The 25,272-nt window shown below is 37.8% G+C and overlaps 1 protein-coding gene and 1 pseudogene across 6 annotated transcripts in view; both read left to right on the forward strand.

The window, feature by feature from the left end:
- NT5C3A (5'-nucleotidase, cytosolic IIIA) overlaps positions 1-25,272 on the forward strand; it is a 48,862-nt gene that overhangs the window by 4,132 nt on the left and 19,458 nt on the right. The window contains exons 1-2 of one of the 6 annotated variants that reach the window (XM_054495866.2): positions 17,945-18,265; positions 23,138-23,192. The exons of 2 other annotated variants lie outside the window; for them this stretch is intronic. In XM_054495866.2, the coding sequence (XP_054351841.1) occupies positions 23,157-23,192 (36 nt within the window). In that variant the 5' untranslated portion in view covers positions 17,945-18,265; positions 23,138-23,156. Of the gene's footprint in view, positions 1-17,944; positions 18,266-23,137; positions 23,193-25,272 lie in introns of those variants that run through there. 3 more of the 6 variants (XM_054495868.2, XM_054495869.2, XM_054495867.2) reach the window with 3 other exon arrangements.
- LOC129040933 (small ribosomal subunit protein uS14-like) lies at positions 22,327-23,112 on the forward strand (annotated as a pseudogene).

Genomic DNA, 25,272 nt, shown 5'->3' on the forward strand with positions numbered 1-25,272 from the left:
TGTCTTCTCTAAGGTCAGAAGTTGATGGCAAGATCAGAAGTTGGTCTGAAAGGCTATGGTAGTGGTGGGTTGAGCCGCCATTGGTAAAACAATGACGTGAAGAAAACTGAAAATGACTATTGGGCAGAGGAAATAGTTGTGCTGAGGATGGGTATTTTCTTTTGTTTTTCAAATGGGTGGCACATGAATATGTTGGTGGGCAGAGGAGTAGTGAAAAGCAAATGGTTAAAGATAAGAGGAGGAGAAAGAATAATCAGTCTAGAAAAGTTCCAGGGGAGATGTGGACAGATGCCTTTTGAAGGGAATACGGAACATCTCTGTCTTTGTGAAAGAGTGTACTACTCTTGGCCAGGCGCGGCAGCTCACGCCTGTAATCGGGTGTGTGCCAGCTGTGCCTGGTCCTAGTAGATAAACTGTTAACAAAAACTTCTTCCCTTCTTCCACTTTAAGACAATATAGGCCAACTCTGGGTGCATTGCCTATGAGTTAGCCCTGCTCCTCAAGGAGCAGTTAAAAAAAAGAAAAAAGGGCCAGGTGCGGTGGCTTACACCTGTAATCCCAGCCTTTTGGGAGGCCGAGGCGGGCGGATCACCTGAGGTCAGGAGTTTGAGACCAGTCTGACCAACATGGTGAAACCCCGTCTCTACTAAAAATAAAAAAAAAAAATTAGTTGGGCGTGGTGGCGGGTGCCTGTAATCCTAGCTACTTGGGAGGCTGAGACAGGAGAATCGCTTGAAACCAGGAGGCAGAAGTTGCAGTGAGCCAAGATTGCACCATTGCACTCCAGCCTGGGCGACAGAGCAGGATGTCATCTCAAAAAAAATAAAATAAAATAAAATAATAATAAAAGTGTACTACTCATACTGAGTTATAGTTACTTATTCTCCATATTCTTACTATATTACATCTTATTATTTGCAGCCTTAGATTAATTGCCTCCACCTACTTCATTCTTCTATCCAGTTAATCTGATTTTTCCTACTAAATGACACCTCTTTCAAATGTTACATACCAACTTCTTTTCTGATTTCTCCTGCAATAACCAGAATGTATTCTATTTTTATCAGCAAATTTTCAGTTTTTCTCTAATAAAGCTACCAAAAAGAGGATGAGACTAGAATTCAAAGAAAGAGCCAAAAGGAAAAAAAAAAGAGATTGCTTAATCTTATTCAGTTTTTCTAATATCCTTTATTAAATTCTCTAGAGTATTTATCCAGTGAAGTAAAATGCAAGCACAACACTAGAATGAATGTATAGTCTTAAGCTTAGTCCCTAAAGACAACAAGGAAGGGAGGAAATTATTTAGACAGCAGGATAGGGGAGATGGAACGGTCACTAGAACCTCCACAACCAGTTAAAAATGGTCATTTCCAATTTAAACATATCTCAACAATTTATTGCTTTATTGTTAACGTCAACTATTACTTAAGTAGCTGATGTGGGATAGGGGAGATGAAACGGTCACTAGAACCTCCACAACCAGTTAAAAATGGTCATTTCCAATTTAAACATATCTCAATGATTTATTGCTTTGTTGTTAACGTCAACTATTACTTAAGTAGCTGATGTGGGTTTTTTTTAAACTTTAGTATACTGTGTTTCTTTCTAGGACATAAACTTCTTTTTTTATTTTATTTTATTTTTGAGGCAGGGTCTCGCTCCGTCACCCAGGCTGGAGTGCAGTGGTTGAATCTCAGCTCACTGCAACCTCCACCTCCTGGGCTTGAGCCATCCTCCCACCTCGGCCTTCAGAGTAGCCAGGACTAAAGCATGCCCCACCACGCCCAACTAATTTTTGTATTTTTTGTAGAGATGGGGGTTTTGCCACATTGCCCAGGCTGTTCTCAAATTCCTGGGCTCAAGAGATCCACCCATCTTGGCCTCCCAAGATGCTGGGATTACGGGTGTGTGCCAACTGTGCCTGGTCCTAGTAGATAAACTGTTAACAAAAACTTCTTCCCTTCTTCCACTTTAAGACAATATAGGCCAACTCTGGGTGCATTGCCTATGAGTTAGCCCCGCTCCTCAAGGAGCAGTTAAAAAAAAGAAAAAAGGGCCAGGCGTGGTGGCTCACACCTGTAATCCCAGCACTTTGGGAGGCCAAGGCGGGCGGATCACCTGAGGTTGGGAGTTTGAGACCAGCCTGACCAACATGGAGAAACCCCGTCTCTACTACAAATACAAAAAATTAGCCGGGTGTGGTGGCACATGCCTGTAATCCCAGCTACTTGGGAGGCTGAGGCAGGAGAATCACTTGAACCCAGGAGGCAGAGGTTGCAGTGAGCCGAGATCACACCATTGCACTCCAGCCAGGGGAACAAGAGCGAAACTCCATCTCAAAAAAAAAAAAAGAAAATATCAGATGTTTTCTGGGTATTATACTGAGTGAATCGAAAGCCCACTACTGAGTCTGTATTTTCAAAAGGAAGGGAGAAGCAACCCAAGTTTTAAACAACTGCTTTAGTGAATCAAATAGACTTTTTATTTTATTTTATTTTTGAGACTAGGTCTCACTCTGCCGCCAGGCTGGAGTGCAATGAAGCGATCATGGCTCACTGCAGCCTCAAACTCCTGGGCTCAAGCAATCCTCCCACTTCGGCCTCCCGAGTAGCTGGGACTACAGGCATGTGCCGCCACACCTGGCTAAGTTGAATTTTTTTTTTTTTTTTTTTTGTAGAGATGGGGTCTCACTATTTGCCCAGGCTGGTCTTAAACTCCTGGGCTCAAGCAGTCCTCCTGCCTTGGCTGCCCAAAGTGCTGGGATTATAGTTGTGAACCACCATACCTGGTGGTTCTCCATTTCTCAATTTTTATCTAATTTATATCAGTGCTTAGATTTGTGACTTTTTACGACCTGTTTTAAATTCTTGTTTTGTAAAACATTTTCTCTGAATTCCTTTGGCATTTCCTGATGATTTTTCATAATTTAGCAATTTATACAGTATCTTGTATTGTTTATTATTATTTGTGTTCCTTGAGGGTCAGAATGGGTGCTTTTCTTTTGGTCTTATTTGTTTTTGAGACAAGGTCTCATTCTGTTGCCTGGGCTACAGTGCAATGACATGATGATAGCTCACTGTAGCCTCAAACTCCTGAGCTCAAGTATTCCTCCTGCCTCAGCCTCCCAGGTAGCTAGGAATATAGGCATGAGCCATTATGCCTGGCTAATTTTTTGTTTTCTGTAGAGACAAGACTTTGCTGTGTTGCCCAGGCTGGTCTCAAAATCCTGGCTCAAGCAGTCTTCCCACCTCAGCCTTCCAAAGTGCTGGGATTGCAGGCATGAGCCACCTGACTAGCTGGTCTCTTTAAAAATTAGTTGCACTCGACTAAGAGAAAGAGAGACCCCAAAACAGTGGCTTCAATAAACAATAAATTTTATTTTTCTAATGGAATGAGAATTCCAAAAAACAGGCAGTTGCTTGTGTTAATTAGGGCCATAAGGATACCAAGGCATAGGTCTTTGACATTTCCCTTGTCTTTTCTTCATGGTCATAAGATGGTCGTTGCAGTCATGGCCAATGCGTCCATGTTTCAGGCAGCAGAAAGGCGGAATCAGAGAAGAAAATACCTATTTCAGTCAAGCTGAATTTTCTGCTTACAGATAATTGGAGAGAACAAGGTTATATGGCCACCCTTATGTAAGTGAAGTTGAAGAATTGTTTTCTGATTGAGCACATTTGCCACCTTCCAACAAAAAAGAGATATTATTAGTAAGAAAGAAAGGGAGAGAGCCTATTAATTGGGTGCTCATAATACAGCAGTAGAGAACACAAACTCAGAATAGCTTCTGTCTTCTTTTTTTTTTTTCCGACACCAAGTCTCGCTCTGTGCTGGAGCGCAGTAGCATGATCTCAGCTCACTGCAACCTCCGCCTCCCAGGTTCAAGCAATTCTCATGCCTCAGTCTGCTGAGTAGCTGGGACTATAGACATGCACCACCACGCCCAGCTAATTTTTGTATTTTTAGGAGAGGTGAGGTTTCTCCATATTTGCCAGGCTGGTGTTGAATCTTGAACTCCTGACCTCAGGTGATCCACCCACCTCGGCCTCCCAAAATGCTGGGATTACAGGTGTGAGCCACCATGCCCGACAGCTTGTATCTTTTGTTTACCCCGAGTAAAGAGATATTCATTCACACTTGAAATATCTAGATTTCAAGTAGCACTCAACACATAGCCACCTCCTTCATATGTCCTAGTGAGATGTGGAAGCTAATCTCCCAATTATGTGTCACAACTAGCTTCAAAACTATAGACCTAACAGTACTCCAAAATGAATGCAGATTGAGCATCCCTAATCTGAAAATCTGAAATCCAAAACTCTTCAAAATCTGAAGCTTTTTGAATGCTGACATGATGCCACACAATTTGCTGAGATATTGACACCTTTGCTTTCTGATGGTTCAGAGTACACAAATTTGCTTTAGTCACAAAATTGTGTAAAATATTTTATAAATTTACTTTTAGGCCATGTATATAAGGTAGATGTGAAACATAAATGAATTTCATATTTAGACTTGGGCACCATCCCCAAGATATAATGTATGTGCAAATATTCCAAAATCCCAAAATACCCGAAATCTGGTCCCAAGCAGTTTGGGTAAAGGATACTCAACCTGTGTAGGGTTGTGAAACATAGCAACAAAAGGCTATGTGATAAAGAAACAGGAGTAGTTTCATGGGTAATGATTCATGGCTGTGGTGATGTTTGAAGGATAAAAAATCATGATTGTTCCAGTTTGAAAAACAGAGAAATACATTAAATTCTTTTTTTTTTTTTTTTTTTTTTTTTTTAAGGCAGGGTCTCGCTCTGCCACCCAGGCTGGAGTGCAGTGGCACCATCATGGCTCACTGCAGCCTTGACCTGCTTGACTCAAGTGATCCTCCTACTTCAACCTCCCAGGTAGCTGGGACTACAGGTGCATGCCACCATGCCTGGCTTATTTTTGTATTTTTTGTAGAGATGGGGTTTTGCCATGTTGCCCAGCTGGTCTCAAACTCCTGGGCTTAAGCGATCCTCCTACCTTAAGCGATCCTCTACCTTAAGCGATCCTGGGCTTAAGCGATCCTCTACCTCCCAAAGTGCTGGAATTATAGGTATGAGCCACCATGCCCAGCCCATTAAACTCTTAACATTATCAAAGGCTATATTCAAGATGATCTTGAATTCCCAAATTTGTAAACATGGAAATGTTTGTACCAGGCATATATGACTTTGTCCTTTCAAATCATGTTTGTCACGTTTCCTGTAGATTATCCACATGCCACAAGTTAACCACATTTTCAACTTTAATGAAAAGTTGTTCTCTTGTCTAGTGAGCTACTTGTATATTAGCTAGAAACAGCTCCTTCCTGAAACAGTTTTAGCTTTACAATTTTTTTCTCTTTCTTTTTGTTGTGAATTCATTTACCTAACAGATGGACTCCCCTTTGAACTGGATACTTAATTTTAAATTTATTCACAAACTTTTTTCTGACTAAAAGCCATTACTTCTTTCTTTCATTCATTCATTTATTTATTTTAAGAAATGGGATCACACTCTGTGAGCCAGGCTGGAGTGCAGTGGTGCAATCATAGCTCACTACAACCTCAACCTCCTGGGCTCAAACCATCTTCCCGCCTCAGCCTCCCAAGTAGCTGGGATTACAGACATGTGCCACCATGCCTGGCTAATTTTATTTTTAGAGACAGGGTCTTGTGGCTGGGCACGGTGGCTCTCGCCTGTAATCCCAGAACTTTGGGAGGCCAAGGTGGGCGGATCTTGAGGTCAGGAGTTCTGGAGCAGCCTGGCCAACATGGTGAAACCCTGTCTCTACTAAAAATACAAAAATTAGCCAGGCGTGGTGGCACAAGCCTGTAATCCCAGCTACTCAGGAGGCTGAGGCGGGGGAATTAATTGAACCCAGGAGGCAGAGGTTGCCGTGAGCCAAGATTACACCATTGCACTCCAGCTCTGGGCAACAGAGCAAGACTCTGTCTCAAAACAAAAACAAAAACAAAAACAGACAGTGTCTTGTTATGTTGCCCAGGCTCATTACATCTTTAGATCCTTTTACTTTCTTCACCTCGGTTACCAATACTAGCCGTTGATTAGCGGGCAAGAGGTGGGCATTTTTTCCTACAATACAGCAATTTTTTACAACCTGGCTAAGGCTCATAAGAGCTGGTTATATAAACCATGACAACATGAAATAGAGGATCCCATATACTAGTATTTTACACCAATGGTACTCAAAGAGTGGTCCCAGACCGTGGCATCAACATTGAGCAGGAACTTGTTATATATGCGAGTTATCTAGTCCTACTCCAGACAAACAATCAGAAACTTTGAGGTTGGACCCAGCAGTCTGTTTTAACAAGCCCTGCAGGTGATTGTGATGTGTGCTAAAGCTTGAGAATCATTTAAGTAAACAATTCAGATTCTTACCACAGCAAAATGCAAATTTTATGTGTAACAAAACTTCCTGGTTACTTGCTCACAAGTAATAGAATTGGTGCTGCCAGACAATTACTGTATAAAGAGAGAGTGATGAGGATATAGAAAAATAGGTACTTTCATTTACTTTATTAAAGGCAGTATACATTGGTTAAATGAATGACGGTGCAATTGTGTAATAAAATATTGGGCAGCTGTGAAAAAAAAAATCAGTATGAGTTAACTTTTTTTTTTTTTTTGAGACCGAGTCTGTCTCTCTTGCCCAGGCTGGAGTGTAGTGATGCGATCTCGGCTCACTGCAACCTCTGTCTCCCAGCTTCAAGTGATACTCGTGCCTCAGCCACCTGAGTAGTTGGGATTACAGGCACCTGCTACCACGCCTGGCTAATTTTGTATTTTTAGTAGAGACGAGGTTTCACCATGTTGGCCAAGCTGGTCTCGAACTCCTGACCTCGGGTGATCCACCTGCCTCAGCCTCCCAAAGTGCTTGGATTACAGGTGTGAGCCACTGTGCCGGGCTATGTTAACATTTTAAAAAGCTCAAGAAGTGGTGACAAGGGGAAAAGGCAAGTTGCAGAACAGTTGTGTTCCCAAAAGAAATACACACGTATATCCTTATGTCATTGGAAATTTTAAAAAAAAACAAAAAAAAACCAAACAACTTTAGAAGCTGTTTCTAGTTTTACTAATGACAGTGGACTTGGGAGGATGAGACCAGGAAGGGAGACTTCAACTTTTTCATCCTTTAACTTTTTATATTGTTTGACATATCATGAGCATGTATTGCTTTTATATATTTTTTAAATCGGTTTTTTAAAAGCAACAAGATTTTTTAGAGTGTGTTGGGACCACATTGTAGAACATCTCTATTAGTATAAGATATATGCAATTTATTTGCTAGAGAGGCTTTGGGAATGGTTTTTAAAATAAGTGATACCATCTGGAATGTGTTTTGATACAATTAAACTGATAACTGAGCACACACTAAATTAATATTATTAGAATCTGGAGGTGGGGAGCAGGAATTAAAATAAGCTGTATTAAAGATAATGAAGTATTAAACTGTTATGGGAGCAGTAGAAAGAGGAAGACAGAAAAGAGATGGATTGCAGAGGTGAAATCTATAGGACTTTATATTTTTTGCACAGTGTTTTGGATTATCCTTAATGTTCATAGTAGTTTGAATGTTCCTGTGTATTTTATGTTAAATAGTTTCTGTATTTACCTCTTTTGTTTGCTTTAAAAATAGTTCAGTTGGCCAGGCGTGGTGGCTCACGCCTATAATCCTAGCACTTTGGGAGGCCGAGGCGGGCGGATCACAAAGTCAGGAGTTCAAGACCACCCTGACCAACATGGTGAAACCCCATCTCTACTAAAAATACAAAAAGTATCTGGGCGTGGTGGCAGACGCCTCTAATCCCTGCTACTCAGGAGGCTGAGGCAGGAGAATCACTTGAACCCGGGAAGCAGAGATTGCAGTGAGCCAAGATTGCACCATTGCACTCCAGCCTGGGCAACAGAGTGAGACTCTGTCTCAAAAAAATAAATAAATAAGAAATAAAAATAAAAATAGTTCAGGCATCACATATTTAGAGTTATTAAAGAGAGAGATATATAAAGAATCTTAAATCCTATTTTAATCTTTATTCTCTTTTAAATTAGAGGTTGTAGTTTATATCTTCAGCCTAACAACTTGACATATAATGTCATTAAACCATACCTGATAGGTTTTTTTTCTCTCCTTAAAAACAGCAGTAGGGAAATCTATACAATTCAGTTTTTCCATCAGCAGGTGGCAGACTTCTCTGGCCATTGTGACACACTGCTATTCTATATCAAATTATCTTTCTTGTGTTACGCACTTTTATGTTAACTCTCAGAGTTGCTTAAACCATTAATCTATACAATTTAAACCAAGTATGACAACCTTCTGCCATTATAGACTTAAATGCCATTTTGTCATTTTTTTCATATTATGTTGTTTATCTTCCTCATTTTCAAGGTGCTAATAGATTACAAAGTAGTTTAGCAGTTCATTAAAGAGTTGCTTCATTTGTTTGCCAAGTTCCTTCTTGTAGTTAGGTGGAAGTAGATAGCCAGTGCCTGCAAGATCCTTCCTGTCCCCATTCTGTCTTCTCTACTGCCTTGTCAGAAGGCACAGCCTTCTCCTTTGCCTTATCTCCGATATCATTAGTTACGCAGACTTTCCCCAGTGAAAAAGATCAGTTTTTCAGTCTATCTGGATTTCTGTGTCAAATGGTTAGGGTTCTAAGGGAACAAGTTGCTAGATAAAATTTGATGAGACAGGAAAAAGTTGAGAACCCAAGCATTATATACAGCATAGCAAAATGTTGCAAAATAGAAACTCACTATAGTCAGCTTAAGAAAAAAGGAGACTTCACTGGGACTAGAACTAGAAAGCAGTTAAAAATTGACTCCCATTTGGGTTAATTTGGCACTGTGCTATCGTTCTGTAACTAGGGAAAAACTAAAATTTAGAGGTGTCTACCTTGACCGAGTATACTCTACACATTTATTTAATCCTTAAAACACAGCCTAGCTGTAGTTACTTTCCTAATTTTCTGTTAACTCACTTAGGAACTAGCTAGTTAAGTAGCACAGTCAGCATTCAGTTTGATTCTTGTACTCTGAAGCTTTTGGATAAAGTTTCCCTGTTTGGGTAATTTAAACAGGTGTACATTTGTTGCCAATTTTTATGTAATTTTTTTTTTTTTTTTTTTTGAGACAGAGTCTCCCTCTGTCGCCCAGGCTGGAGTGCAGTGGTGCGATCTTGGCTCACTGCAAGCTCCGTCTCCTGGGTTCACACTATTCTCCCACCTCAGCCTCCCGAATAGCTGGGACTACAGGCGCCCGCCACCATGCCTGGCTAATTTTTTTGTATTTTTAGTAGAGACGGGGTTTCACCGTGTTAGCCAGGATGGTCTCGATCTCCTGACCTTGTGATCCACCTGTCTCGGCCTCCCAAAGTGCTGGGATTACAGCCGAGAGCCACTGCGCCCGGTCTGTCGTCAATTTTTAAAATTTTGATGTCTTTCTAAGCTAGATAAATAGAATAAAAATTCTATTTTGTGTACAATATGTACATAAAAGAGATTTTGTCACATGTTCCTAATTTTGGTAAGATAGGAAACTCTAGTGTTCCATAATTTTTGTTCCGTAATTCTTTGTGGGTGGCTTATTTAGTAATGATATACAGTATCTTTTTCCTTTAACAAGTTATAGAATCTATGGCTTGAATAGAAGACAATCTTATAAGGGAATGGGGTGGTCTTTGAAAGTTTAGTAATTGGTAAGTCCTTGGTTCAAATCTCAGGTCTGCCACATTTTAATGGTTTATCTTTGAACAAGATACTAAACTTTTCTAAGCTTCAATTTCCAGTTATCTACAATGGGGATGATTCACCTAAATACTCTTATGCCTTGTTTACTTCAGGGTATTATATTAAGAATGTATTTTGACTTTGTCAGGCAATGTTGCTGTAAGGCCTAATAATAATAATTAATAAAGAATATGTTCTTAGTGTTTGTATTTTATTTCACTTGATGTTTTAAAATAATTATATTTTGGAGAATTCTAACAGTATACTATTCTAAGTGCCTTCCTGGATTAAGATTGAAAAAGAGATGATATACATAAAGTTGTAAACAGTGCTTACCACATAGTAGTTATTCAATAAATATTGTCCTATGTTCTCCCTTCTGTTAATAAAGCTAATTTTGTTCAACTTACTTTTAGACATGATACTCTCTTAAAGTAGGTTTAATTATGTAATGCATTAAAAAATTATCTCTAAACAATATTCCATTTGAGCCCTCAGATTTGGAGATAGCAGAACGTTTAGTGATGTCGTACATCTTTCTTAAAGTTTAAAAGGATGGGATATGGGGAGATATCCAGCATTATGCCAAATTTTGAGCAACGATTTGTAACCTGAGCACATAGCACTGTAGAAAACAGGTCCTGATCCCCTGAATGCCTGCCATAATCGTTGGAGATGATTAAAGTGACCCAGGGGGTCTTGGAGGCATTGCATATATAATTATTTAATTTTGAGCTACTGAAATTTAATTTGGCTAAAACTATACAAGAAACATAAGTTATTATAGATAGTAAAGCTTTCATATATGTTTTACTCACTTTTTAATCCCCTCTAGTACACTTATAGCAAGCATAGATTATGTGATTCACTATAGATTTCAGAAAACTAACTTATGAGGTCTACATTCATGGGTTTCCAATCATGTGACCTAGCTTTAAAGAAGTCTTAATAATTGGACTCATGAGTACCTGAATTATGATCCAGCTTTTTATAAGGAATTTGTTCATTTTAAACTATTTACCAGGCCGGGCAAGGTGGCTCATACCTGTAATCCCAGCACTTTGGGAGGTGGAGGCAGGAGGATCACTTGAGCCTAAGAGTTAGAGACCAGCCTGGGCAAAATAAGGGGACCTCATCTCTACTAAAAATCAAATACATCAAAAAAAAAGAAAAAGGAAAAGAAAACACACACACACAAATCAAATATATCAATACTATAAATGAAGACTCCATTTATGGTACTATCTTACATCCTGTTTTCTTGAACCTGACCTACCTATTGCAACATAAATGTCATTTCCTCTAGAAGTTTATTTACATACAGAATTTAATCCTATTTAAGTAAGAAAGTAAAAGACACACACACACACACACACACACACACACACACACACACACAAGCCAGGTGTGGTGGTGCATGCCTGTAGTTCCAGCTATTCAAGAGGCTGAGGCAGGAGGAACACTTGACCCCAGAAGGTTGAGGCTGGTAAGCTAAGATCATACCACTGCACTCCAGTCTGGGTGATAGAGTGAGACCCTGTCTCAAATAAATAAATAATTTATCTATTTTATTTTGTATTGATTCTTTTCATATCATATAATACACATTGATATAAAAGTGACTCTAGATGAGCAAAAGAAATCTATAATTTTCACCACCTTAAAAGACCCCTATTTTAGTAAGTGTACTTCCTTTATTTTTCTATGTATATAATTAAGTATGGTTTTTTTACCCAAATGAAGTCATTCTGTAATGTTTTAAATCAAGATTATTTACTTAATTTGTTTATAAATTTATACTTATATTTTCATGACTATATTGTATTTATGCTATTATAGCACATGGATATCATAACTATTTAAAAATTTATTTAATTGATGCATAGTATTCAACTCAAGTTATCACCCGCCAATCCTTCATATGATTTCAGATAATTTTGCTACTAGTTACTATTAATTCATGTATTTAAATCTCAAAATAATTTTGTTTATTGTTCTCTTGCCTTAGTATTTACTTAATGTGTTTATGTGGCACAGTAAGAAGGGAGGATAGTAAGTTAAATCTTAACTTTTTACTCCTCATTTAGATGTACTCGATATAGTGCACCAATAATAAAAGCTTAAATTGCATTACCTTTTTGCCATTTTTAATATAACTTATAACAAAATAGTGATCTTAAACAATATTGTTTGTTTCTTTTTAAGGGCAGGAATACCAGTTGTGAGATGTAGGAGTCCAAAATTAAAATAGAAAGTTTTTCATCTTGTTTCATCTCAATCATAGAGATTCAGCTATAATAAAATAAAAACATTCGGGAGGCTGAGGTGAGAGGATCGCTTGAGCATAGGAGTTCAAGACCAGCCTACTACACCCCGTAGCAAGATTCCGACTCTTTAAAAAAAAAAAGAAGCCAGGTGTGGCAGGGTGTGCCTGTGGTCCCAGCTACTCCAGAGGCTGAGGCAGTAGAATTGTTTGAACCCGCAAAGCAGAGGTTGCAGTGAGCCAAGATTGCACCACTGCACTCCAGCCTGGGCGACAGAACGAGACTCCATCTCCAAAAAAAAAAAAAAGTCGGTGCTAAGCATCTTGAAATATTCAAACATATGGTATTTGAAAGGAGAGCGAGGAAAGACCCCCTTCATTTATGTTATTGTCTTACATCCTATTTTCTTGAACCTGACCTACCTATTGTAACATCAATGTCATTTCTGCTAAAAGTTTAAAACAGAATTTAATGCTTTTTAAGTAAGAAAGTAAAAAAGATATAGTTCATGTTCAACAATTTTACTTGAGTTTTTGAAAATTAAATTACTTGATCTAGATTTTTGCAATTTTTTTTTTTTTGAGACAGCCTCCACCCTGTCACACAGGCTGAAGTGCAGTGGCTTGATTGCACTGCAGCCTCTACCTCCTGGGCTGAAGTGATCCTTCCACCTCAGCCTCCTGAGAAGTTGGGGCTACAGGCACATGCTACCTCACCACACTTGGCTACTTTTTTAACATTTTTTGTGGATAACATAGGGTCTCTCTATGTTGCCCAGGCTGGTCTCAAACTCCTGGGCTCAAGCAATCTTTCTGCCTCGACTTCCCAAGGTGCTGGGATTACAGATGTGAGCCTCAGCCCCAGGCCTAGATTTTTGCAAAGTTTAAGAAATACATTGAGATGGGAACCATAGGTTCTCATCAGTTTGCATATACATATGTCTGTAAATTCATAAGGCTGCAATCAGTCTCACTCACAGTCATCTACTAGGATAAGTTTTTGCAGTGGTCTTAAATGATAAAAAACATGAGTCTGGGCATACTGGCCTAGCGCCTGTGGTCCCTGGGAGGTTGAGGTGAAAGGATCACTTGAGCCCAGGAGTTCCAGGCTTTAGTGTGCTGTGCCAATCAAGTGTCTGCACTAAGTTCGGCATCAATATAGGAACCTCCTGGGAGCAGGGGACCACCAGGTTGCCTGAGGAGGGGTGAACTAGCCCTGGTTGGAAACAGAGCAGGTCCAAACTCCTAAGCTGATCAGTGGTGGGGTCACGCCTGTGAATAGCCACCGTGCTACAGCCTGGGCAACATAATGAGACCCTGTCTCTTTTTTTAAAAAAATTTTAATTAAAAAACAAATGAGGGCCGGGTGCAGTGGCTCACGCCTGTAATCCCAGCACTTTGGGAGGCCAAGGCAGGCGGATCATGAGGTCAGGAGATCGAGACCAGCCTGACAACATGGCGAAACCCCATCTCTACTAAAAATACAAAAATTAGCCAGGTGTGGTGGCGCATGCCTGTAGTCCCAGCTACTCAGGAGGCTGAGGCAGAAGAATCGCTTGAACTCGGGAGGCGGAGGTTGCAGTGAGCCGAGATCGTGCCACTGCACTCCAGTCTGGGTGACAGAGTGAGACTCCGTCTCAAAAAAAAAAAAAGAAAATTTTCATTGGCCATTCATTTTCAAAAACTATAATAAATGATTGTTTCGTCTCTGTTTTCTGCTCCTTAAACATTTTAAACCATATTCATATAAACATTTATAGTACCTTGTTTCAGTTCTATTTTGAATAGTCATATTGAAGTCAGTTCACTGTTGTCTTCAGGGAAATTTGAAGAGAAGTCACATACCTAGACTGATGTTTTGCATGTTTAAAAAAATCATCTTTCTATTTACATCATGCAGCAATTAGCAAGAACAAGTTTCGCAAGAGTCAGTATAGAGACTATTGCATCTCATCTTCTACTAAATTGTCTTCCTTATATGGTGGCTTCATTGTTTTGTCTGGAATAACTTCCTAGGGTGTCATCCAATTTAAGTTTAAAAATACATTCCTTGTTGGAAAGGTAATTGGATTATAGTAGCCCAACTATAAGTTAGTAGGTAAGTCTAGATTGTATTGTTGAGAAATAACAATACTTGCTACAAGTTTTATGCGGGATTATGATGTGATTTCTTTTACATGCAACTTTTAATTAATGCAATGCCTTTGTTTACTTCCCTGTCTCAACGTTAAAGACAAATAATAAGTTATTAAAGCTTAAATTCATATATTTGGTTTTCTGTGGGCTTTTTGTTTTTTCATTATTTGGAATTTCTAAGAAATCTTTTGATGGCAAAATACGAGGTGATAATTTTTAGTTTTTCAAGTTGATTGAATAATTGACTATCTAAAAAGCTCTTAACTAGGTACTCAGAAATACAAATGGATATCCCTTTTTCCATTGAGAAAGACATCCAGTTTCAGCGTTAAAAGGGGAAGAAAAAAATCTTCCATTTGTGAATTCTGCACAAGTGCTGTGCTCTTTGGCATATGAATTTCAGATCCAGAGTTTGCCTCTAGGAGTGATAGGAGTGATTTCTGTTTCTATGTCAGTGAGTAAATAAAACTCCAAGGCAACAGGGCCCAGTTATTGTGTACAGAGGTGAAAGTCCATTGTGCAGTTAAAGAACCTGTCTTTACAACTTCGTACTTCCATATCCTTTCTGTCCCTTCTCAAAAAAAAAAAAAAATTTTTTTTAAGTGCCCTAGAGCTATTAGAAACAAAATTCAGTGTCTTTGATTCAGTGCTTTGCTTGTGTCCTTACTCCTTTCTTGTGGCGTATTTTTTAAACATTCTTACTCATTCATAGACTTCTCAAGCCCTCTCATGTTATGTGTTGCCCAGAGACAGCCTGATATAGTTTGGTTCAAAATGTGTCCCATACAAAATTAGCCAGGCATGGTGGTGCATGCCTGTAATCCCAGCTACTGTGGAAGGCTGAGGCAGGAGAATCACTTGAACCTGGGAAGGCAGATGTTGCGGTGAGCCCAGATAGCGCCATTGTACTCCAGACTGGGCAACGGGAGTGAACCTCTGTCTCAAAAAAAAAGAAAAAAAAAAGTGTCCCAACTCTTGTACATTAAGTCACATAAGTAGTAAGTGACTTAACTTCTCCTGACTTCAGATTCTTTATCTATAAAAAGGGAGGAAGTATTATTTTTCTCTTAAAATTACACCAATTACAATGTATATAAAGGGCCATCGCATGCTTCTGGGACTTTGAAAAAGCGAGAAAGTGCTTGATACATGTTAGTCCCTCTTCCAGGGACACCCCACCAGTCCTACTATCTCACTCCCACCCCACTCCTACCACATACACACTGGGTAGAATTAAAAAGATGAAGTTCCTTATGGACAGGAAGCGACATCCATATTCCCTCTCTTCTCTGTTCTCCTTAGAATCAGACTAGCAGGACAGGCACACACACCAGCAGAGCCCAAACCACCTACCCTTAGAGACCAACACTCCTCTTGATAGGATATCAGCCAGCTTTCTTTTCATGCAGTAAGTGTTTTGTTTTGGAGCCGACAAAGCTGGCTGGATTCCTTGCCTCTGTGTCTCCATTAGAAACATTGTTTCAAACAATCCAACTATATGATGTTGACTGGGTTTTTAACTTTCTTTTCTGATTATGGACATGATGGGTGCTACTCCTATGACGTTTTTAACACGCTATTTAAATTTCCCAAGGAGCACATTTATTTTCTAAAACTCAGGTTGTAAAAATGGCCCCTTAATGTCATTACAAATACTGTCTTATGTATTCTATTTTAAACTTTCCTATACTTGTATAAAGATTTTTCCTCTTCAAATTGGACTCTTGCTGTAGATATTATAACTTTTCAATCAATAGTAGACCATATGTCTGTAAATACTCAGCTCATGGAGCAGTACTGCGCAGTGATCTGAAACATGGATTCTGAAGTTAGAGAGAACTGAGTTTGAATCCATTTCTGCCACTTAAGGCTTAATTTGCTCACCAGTAAATTGAGAATAATACTAGCACATACCTTCTAGGGTTGTTTATAAGTATTATATGAGACAAGGAATGTCAAGTGCTTAGAGGCATCTGGCACATAGTAAACACAATACATTTTAGCTATTCATAATAATCATTTTTAAGAGCAGTATAATTTTATATTTTATGTATATATCACAGCTTATTCACCCCTTCTGTATTAGTGAACATTTAAATACTGGCCATTTAGGTTGTTTCCAGTTTCCCAGAATTATAAAACAAATTTGCAGTATACATCCTGGCAGCTAAAGTTTTGTGTACTGCCTAATTTCTTTAGGAAAAATTTCTAGACACAAAATTGATGTGTCAACGGGAATGTATATTTCTAATGCTTTTAATAGTATTTCTAAATTGCACTCCAAAAAGATTGTAGAACTATCATTTCAATATTCTTGGTTGTTGAAAGTGATCTGTGAATCATCTTTCAAAGTGATGTGTTTTAAATTCTTACCATTGTCAACCATAGCAATATTAAAGGACATTTAAGTCATCATTTTCATACATAATACAGAAATATTTTAGAAATGGAGCCCTTTGTGGCCCTTGAGTCTTCCTTACTGATTAGAGATAATAGGCTGTCCTCTTAGAGGAGTGTTTCATTATGAATTTTATTATTTTATTAAAATAAGATAGCAGTGTCAAAGGTTTCACATTTGGTAGATACAAATTTGGATAGTTTTGTTTTTTGGTTTTTGGTGTGTTTTTTTTTTTTTTTTTTTTTTTTTTGAGACAGAGTTTTGCTCTTGTTGCCTGGGCTGGAGTGCAGTGGCGCGATCTCGGCTCACTGCAACCTCCGCCTCCCGGGTTCAAGTGATTCTCCTGCCCCGAGTAGCTGGGATTACACGTGCCTGCCACCAGGCCCAGCTAATTTTTTGTATTTTTAGTAGAGATGGGGTTTCATCATGTTGGCCAGGTTGGTCTCGAACTCCTGACCTCAGGTGACCCGCCCGCCTAGGCCTCCCAAAGTGCAGGGATTACAGGCATGAGCCACCGCACCCAGCCTGGATAGTTTTTTAACACCAATTTTAACAGCAATTTAAAATTTTTTTCATGTTGTTTTTAATAGAGAACGATACTTCACAAAATTTGATTACTGAAATATTACCTCGACTAGATTTCTCTGAGGACAGTAGAGAGAAAGCCAATAATAAAAATTTATTTACTTAAGTGTAGTGTAGCCATGTTCCTAATGATAAAGTTTCCCAGAGCCCATGGCATAACTTATCTATCAGGTCCTGACACATTGCCACCCTACTACTCAGGTTAAAAGCAAGACTAGTTCTCTTTAAAAAAAAAAAAAAAAATTTCTTCATGACAGTTGGACTGCTCTTATTTTTAACAGGGAGGAACTTTTTCCCAAAATTTTTAAAAATAGAAATTAATTTTTATTTTCAGATTTTATGGCTGGTCTTATTAAAAGTGCAGGAAAATATAAAAATTACTTTAATCCCACTGCCCTTTGATAAAGACTATTAACAGTCTTGACCACATTTGCATATATCATGTCTTTTTGCTTATGGACTTTAAGTGAGCTAATCTTTGTTTTAATTGTGGTAAAATATACATAATATAAATCGTACCATTTAAACCATTTTTAAGCATTTCATTTGGTGGCATTAAGTACATCTACACTGCTGTAGTACCATAACCACTGTCCACTCCAGAACTCTTTTCATCTTCTAAAACTGAAACTCTATCCGTTGAGCAATAATTCCCCATCCTCCTCCTCCAGCCCTGGCAACAGCAACCTAATCTTTTTAACTTTGTATTAAAATAGAATATACAAAAAAGTTCACATATCAGAAGTACACTGACAAACCACTGACAAACCACGAGGAGGGGAATGTTTTTAAGTGTTAGTGTAGAGGTTCCTCTTTTCTTTCCAGAGCCAGTTGCCAGTTCTAATAGTACAGATTTACCTTCTCTTTAATCATCACATAACTTCAATTGATAATGTTATGTAGATTGACTTGTGACTAGCTCAGAGCTAGCGAGGCTGTAACCAAGAGCATATATAAAGTACTGTGCAGCAGTGCGTCACAAGGTTTTTGCATAGGGCTTAGTCAAGGCTTTTGGAACCGCCCTCAGTTGCACCTTGTGCTATATTAGTACTTCTCAGACAGGAAGAATTTTCTTTTGCTGTTGTAGCTCGTCTGATTACCTTCAGGGTAAGTGTGTATGGTTCATGTAAATGAGTTTCTCTTGTCTAACTTTATGTGATTCTTATTTGATTCTATAACTTACTGAAATTTTGGGCATTTTGAAATACAAAGTTAGGAAATAAAAGAATGTTCCAGTATAATGCAAAACTTCTTTATAATTTGTGAAGAAATGAATGTGCAAAACTTTGAAGAGTCTTAGGTCTCAGAAATTACATTTTGTATGTTCTAATTTTAAGAGCTTCTTGTTTTACTTGTAGATGTTGAGAAAAAACAAAGTACCTTCAGAAGCTCTTTCCAGGTTGAGGGGAAACACTCTAAGATTCAATTTTGTTGTTCATTCAGTTGCTATGTGACTCAGTTTTACTGACAGCCACAAGCTTTGTGTTACTAGGATTAGGAACAGTTTATTATGGGTAGTAATAAAGATTATCAATTTTTATTTTGTGCATGTGAGCTTTACCCAGGATTTTATAGAATGGGATTATCACTGGTATGTTTTATGAATTGATAAAAGCTAGATTACTGATTTATAACAAATTATATATTGAAAATTAAGATACAAAAATTTATATTACAGTAAAAGCCTAGAATATTATGGCTGAGTTATATTTAAATAATTGAATTCTGTACATTTTATAGTTTTTTTTTTCCTTTAACTCAGAGAAGTTAGATCATGCTGCAGATCATTTCTTAAAGCAGTTTGCTTAGTTTTTATTGGCAGCCTGCATCCAAGCCCGGCATCTCTGGGTATTGCTTGTCACCTATGCTGTTCTAGGACAAATTCAAGGACAGAAGAACTCAGAGTGTCTTAAGGGTTGTCAGTATAAATTACTTAGTTTCCATGTGCTATGTGTGTGGTTTACTTATCTTGAAAAAATGCTATTAGATATTAGAAGCAGTGAGTGTGGGAAGGATAGAGGAATCAATTCTAAACATTGAAACTGTTTATTTGCATAAATATCCACAAAATTCTGACTCAGTAGCTGCTTTACCATTGGGGAAAATTGGTTAAAATTGCCCATTTTTAAATAACTAGCTTTTGAAATCTGTTTTTTCCTCTTTCCTCCTAGATCTCTTCTACCCCTCCCACTCTTTGCTATTTAGTTTCATTTTTGTTTTATGCCTGTATCAAGAAAGTTTCACTTTGCAGCGTGTGTGTTTCTTTTTCCCCACCACTGAGTTGAAAATCTAATTAGGGAGAATTATTTAAATGCCCCCCCAAATTATTACAACCATACAGAAAAGATGAACTTACAGTTTGATTTTGCATGTGTTAATCACCCTAAGAAAGTAACATTTAAAAAAAAATGAAAAAAAAAACTCAAGCTTAAGAAAGTCAAATAGTACAGGTTACTGAAAAAGTATAGGAAAAATTGATTCACCATGGATGTTTGGTACTGTTGCTGATACTGTGTCCATGTTATAGTAATATATGCCTTTTCTTATGTGAGTAATACACAGTTTAGCATTCACAATTTTATTACCTTATCAATGTAGTTTACATGTTTCTGCGAGTATCACAATTAAAGCAGTCACAATTTTTAAAGCTATATTCATGAATTTAATCTTTTTCACTTTCCTGTAAGACAGAGTCAAGTAGACCTTTAAAAGTAATCAGTTTACATTCAGGTACTTTAAGACTTGCTTTAAATCAGGTAATTTTTTTTATGTAGACATACCAATCAGTTTTCGTTAATTGACTTGTAAACTATCATCAGAATGAAATACTGTGATAACTAAAGTTTTCAGTTACCAAGTTTGTGTTAAGTGAAGTTCTTACCTCTTGCTTCAGTCTTTAGCCTTGTCCTACATATTCCTTGTAAAGAACTCTGCTATAGTAGAGACCTTAATCTCATACAAAAAGCACACAAAGTAATTATTTTCCAGTTTCCACATTTTCCAGTTCACATTTAAAGACTCTGAAGACTTAAAATGTTAAAACTTCCTTTGAAGAGAGTTCATAGTTCAAGGGCAGTATTTTCTATTTTTGAACACGTCTTCTACACTTGATGTGTTTTTTTCAGCAGCTCTTCTCTTGAAGCATCTGCAACAGATGACCATTGGCAAAGTAAGCCAGAACTTTATATACCAGGTATAGGTTTACAAGCCTATTGGTTTAAAAATACTCTGGCCTAATTTTCAGTGTCTTCCTTAGAATAGTGCCAGAATGCTGACATTTTACACCTGAGTCTTTACACTTTTTAAATGACAAGACCTTAGAGTAATTTTTGTCTAAGGACTGCGGTATCACTTTATGTGCGATTATCTTTGAACAAAGATAAATTCTGGTCAGATTGCTAGTGAGAACTGGCAAGAATGAAAGATCTTCAGTTGAAATTTGCATAGTATTCATGAATTGTTGGTATACTTACCAAAAAAAAACAAAAAAACAAAAAAGGTCCTAAAGTTGGCCATCAAATTTCTTATCACTCTTTGTTTTTATTTGATGAGACCATGAGAAAGATGATCATTCTTTTACCAACTTATACTATTTTCCCCTTTAAACTCAAAATGTATGTTCCAAAAAGAGCCATACTTCAGAGGTAGAGACTAAAGAGGATTTCTACTACCTGAATGTGTAACAAAAAGATCTTAGATTCCTAGATATTAAAATGTGTTTAATTCTTCACTGCATGAATTGTTTGCCCTTGGGCTTTTCAAATGTTTCACAGATTATGCGGTATTTTTATAAACTCTACAGTACTTTTCCACCCTCTCCACACTATTCCTTTTTTTCAAGCTAATGAGATAGTTTTATTTAAATAGTGCTCTTTGAGAAATCTAGACCACTTTTCACATATTAAACATCAAAGAAAAGCTGTAAGCATTTAATAATTAGGCTTCGATTGCTATGAATGAAGAAATAGACTTGCATGCGGCTTCTATAATATCTTGTTTGTTAAAAATCTGGATGACTGTGACAGAAAAAAGTTAGATCAAGGAAAGTCTACTTAAACTTGACTATAATCACCTAAGCTAAAGACTACTAATCCCCAAACTACCATTATATTTTGAGGGTGGTGATCAAATGTTTTATGAGTTATATAGTGTATGTGTGTGTATGTATAGCTGTACAAAGATATATACACATACACATCTTTATATCGATATATATACACACACTCATACTGCAGATACATTCTTTTTCAGATGTGAAAAATTGCAAGTTATCATCTTACTATTTGGAAATCATATTTACTCAATTCTAAGATGCCATCAATTATGAGACTATCAACTTACTAGCAGGCTTTCTGAGAGAGGGAGAAAAAGACATTTTGTAATTTCATGGACTTAAAGTGGAAGGGGGTAGGGACTGAATTTTAGAATTTGAGAAAATTTGATATATCTGCTATAACACCTTTTAATTATAGAGAACACAGATCTAATGTCCAACTTATATTACTAGAGTTTAAGAAAAAGTCAGATATTTTCTCCCTTTCAACTGAGTTGCCATTTTTAAATAGTGCTTTAATTATAAAATTTTACTTATCTGAAATAAAGTAAAAGTAAAGTCATTATGGAACAAACATAGCTTAGTAATTTTCCCTAAGATTTATACTACCAACACAGCAACAACAAAAAACCTTAGAATAATGATGAGAGATGTTTTAAAAACTAGTTCCTTTTGTTTGATGAACAGATATGTTTAAACTTCACCCAGACCCTAAAAGGTTCATTCAGTTGATAAACACTGTCACATACCTATTTTGTGCTAGACACAATGCTCGATTCAAATATAGCTCATGTCTTAGTCATATCATATTAAAAAATTAAAGATTTTAGGCTGGGCGCAGTGGCTCATGCCTGTAATCCCAGCACTTTGGGAGGCAGAGGCGGGCGGATCATGAGATCAGGAGATCGAGACCATCCTGGCCAACATGGTGAAACCCCATCTCTACTAAAAATACAAAAATTAGCCAGGCATGGTGGCATGCACCTGTGATCCCAGCTACTTGGGAGGCTGAGGCAGGAGAATCACTTGAACTCGGGAGTCGGAGGTTGCAGTGAGCCGAGATCACGCCACTGCACTCCAGCCTGGCAACAGAGCAAGACTCCATCTCAAAAAAAAAAAAAAAATTAAAGATTTTAATATAAGAAAATTGAAGGAAAAATTGGACTTTCGTGTTATGTCTTCCCCTACTTTGTTCTGTCTGTATATTCCTATATTGATTCGGTAGTAGCAATGCATAATTTTCCCACAGACTTCATCCTTACATGTAGAGAAAGTGTTGATAAAATATTCTTGCAGTAAAGTGCTTTTTGCAAATATGTACTTCATTTTCACTGTTTATTCAATTTTCTTAATACCATGTAAGTTCTTATAGGAGAGCTTCAGATTCTACATACAAAATGTTTAATCCAAAACTATGCTGGATAGAGTAAAACCCTTGCTGAGCTTCTTAGAAAAAAAAAAGATGCTTTATGTGTCAAATATAGGCTATGTTAAATCATAACAAAGCCTTTTGCCTCATTGCACTCTCGAAAGCAAGATGGGTCACCAGCAGCCCTACTGGAGCCACCCAGGGAAGTTGGGCCAGGGTTCTCGCTCTTGTCACATCTGCCCAAACCAGCATAGTCTGATCTAGAAACACGGCCTCAATATGTGCCACCAGTGTTTCCGTCAGTACTCGAAGGACATAGGTTTCATTGAGTTGGACTAAGTGATCTTCCTTGAATGGATTATCCAAGGCATCCACCCAATGAAAGAAACCATGTTAGTTCTTTGTACATAAAATAAACATTTTTAAAAACAAAACAAGTCATACCAAAAATACGACCTTAATATATTATTGGCATAACAGGAAGAACCTGAAATTTATGTATGTCACGTGTACTTTTTTTTTCTCTTTTGCTGTGACATCACCTGGGAAAATCCAGAAGATTGGATAACCAAGAAATGACTAATCAGGAGTCTGCCGTACATGTGAAAATGGTGGGTATTTGCCTATTTCCAGTTCCATTTATTAATGGTAAATCTTCACCACTTTTACCTCTGTCTCTAACCAGATAATTATGGGACTGAAATTTTACACAACTCTTTCTTTGCAGTGCATCACAAAATAAACCTCAAATACTTATTGAATTGAATTTCAAATTATCTTTAAAATGTTTTTGCTTGAAATCTAATGCACATTATTGTGCTTCTCAGAATATAAAATGTTTCCCCTATTCCTTTTTATGCTAAATTTTCTTTGCTCAGCAATAACACGCTTAAATCGTACAGTGTGAAATACATTATTGTAGGCTTCCGAATTTAAATGACAAGCATTCAGAAATTTTTAAAATACTTACTTGCATGACCATAGAGTTGCATTATATATACTAGGATGAGATAGGAAATGTACAGGCTTTGGAGTCAGAACTGGCTTCATATCTTAACTCATTCCAGCCAGGCACCTGTAATCCCAGCACTTTGGGAGGCCGAGGCGGGCAGATCACCAGGTCAGGAGATCAAGACCATCCTGGCTAATACAGTGAAACCCCATCTCTAGTAAAAATACAAAAAATTAGCCGGGCATGGTAACATGCACCTGTAGTCCCAGCAACTCTGGAGGCTGAGGCAGGAGAATGGCTTGAACCCGGGAGGCGAAGGTTGCGGTGAGCCAAGATTGTGCCACTGCACTCCAGCCTGGGCGACAGAGCGAGATTCCGTCTCAAAAAAAAAAAACAACCTTAACTCATTCCTTATTAGCTTCTGTAGCCCTGAATGAGAGAAGTAATCTTACCTTTAAGAAATGGGTGTGAAACCACCAACTATGTGTTATTATTCATACTTAATGAAAACGTAAATTTCCTAATAACCACAGATTAAGCATTCATTAAATATTAATCTACTCTATTATGTTAGTGAGTGTTTTAACTGTGTAACTGGCATATTTATTTGCATATGTGGAAAGAAATTACATCTGTTCTCCATATTCACGGTGATAAAATCTTAAAAACAATTTTAAAAAATCCTTTCTTTTAAAGGGAACAGCTGCCCCTTGATCTCTTGTTTTCTCTTTGTGTTCTTTTTATTGTTGTGCCTCCTCTTCTGTTCCATTTATTTTTTCAGCTTTCTCTTTCTCTCTAGCTTTTTTCTGGCCTATAAACTAGAGCATGACACAGCAAGCAAGCAGCATTTTGTCACACTTAATAAATCTCTTGTTCATCTTTCCCTCAACCAGTGTAGGATCAAAGGTGAAAGTTGACTCAAAATGGTGATTAAGTCATTGTCAGTTTAGTTATTGCTCTTAGGTTGAAGCGTATGAAATAGTTTTTATATGTCAAATATAGTCCAATATTGCCAGTTTTATATGGTTCAACCTAATAACAGTTCTTTGCATCCATTGAATGATTGGCACTTGATTCATTGGAATTGAGCATATCTCTTTGATACATAGAATTAAACCAGTCTAAAACTTATTTTCTTGTTTGGGTTGACTTTTTTTAACTTAACACAAGCAGTCTAGGAATTCCCTGACATATAAACAGTGTTAATCCTCTTTGTATAATGTTGTTACTTGGGTCCTAGAGCCCTCTAGAAGGTGTCTGTGGAGGCAAGTAGCAGTGTATTCACCCCACAGTTGTTCAGACTGTTGAAGAAAAACAAGCCAAAAGATTTTTTTTTAACTATTATTGCATTAATTTACACAATTTTTACCTTGGGTTTGCTTTCCTAAAAATATTGATAGGTCTGGCTGGGCGCAGTGGCTCACGCCTGTAATCCCAGCACTTTGGGAGGCCGAGGCGGGCAGATCACGAGGTCAGGAGATCGAGACCATCCTGGCTAACACGGTGAAACCCTGTCTCTACTAAAAATACAAAAAAATTAGCCAGGCATGGTGGCGGGCACCTGTAGTCCCAGCTACCCGGGAGGAGAATGGCGTGAACCCGGGAGGCAGAGCTCGCAGTGAGCCGAGATCGCGCCACTGCACTCCAGTCTGGGCGACAGTGTGAGACTCCCTCTCAAAAAAAAAAAATAGATAGATAGATAGATAGATAGAGATAGATTAGATAGATAGATAGATAGA

The sequence above is a fragment of the Pongo pygmaeus genome, chromosome 6 (assembly GCF_028885625.2).
Source record: "Pongo pygmaeus isolate AG05252 chromosome 6, NHGRI_mPonPyg2-v2.0_pri, whole genome shotgun sequence".
Classification (NCBI taxonomy): domain Eukaryota; kingdom Metazoa; phylum Chordata; class Mammalia; order Primates; family Hominidae; genus Pongo; species Pongo pygmaeus.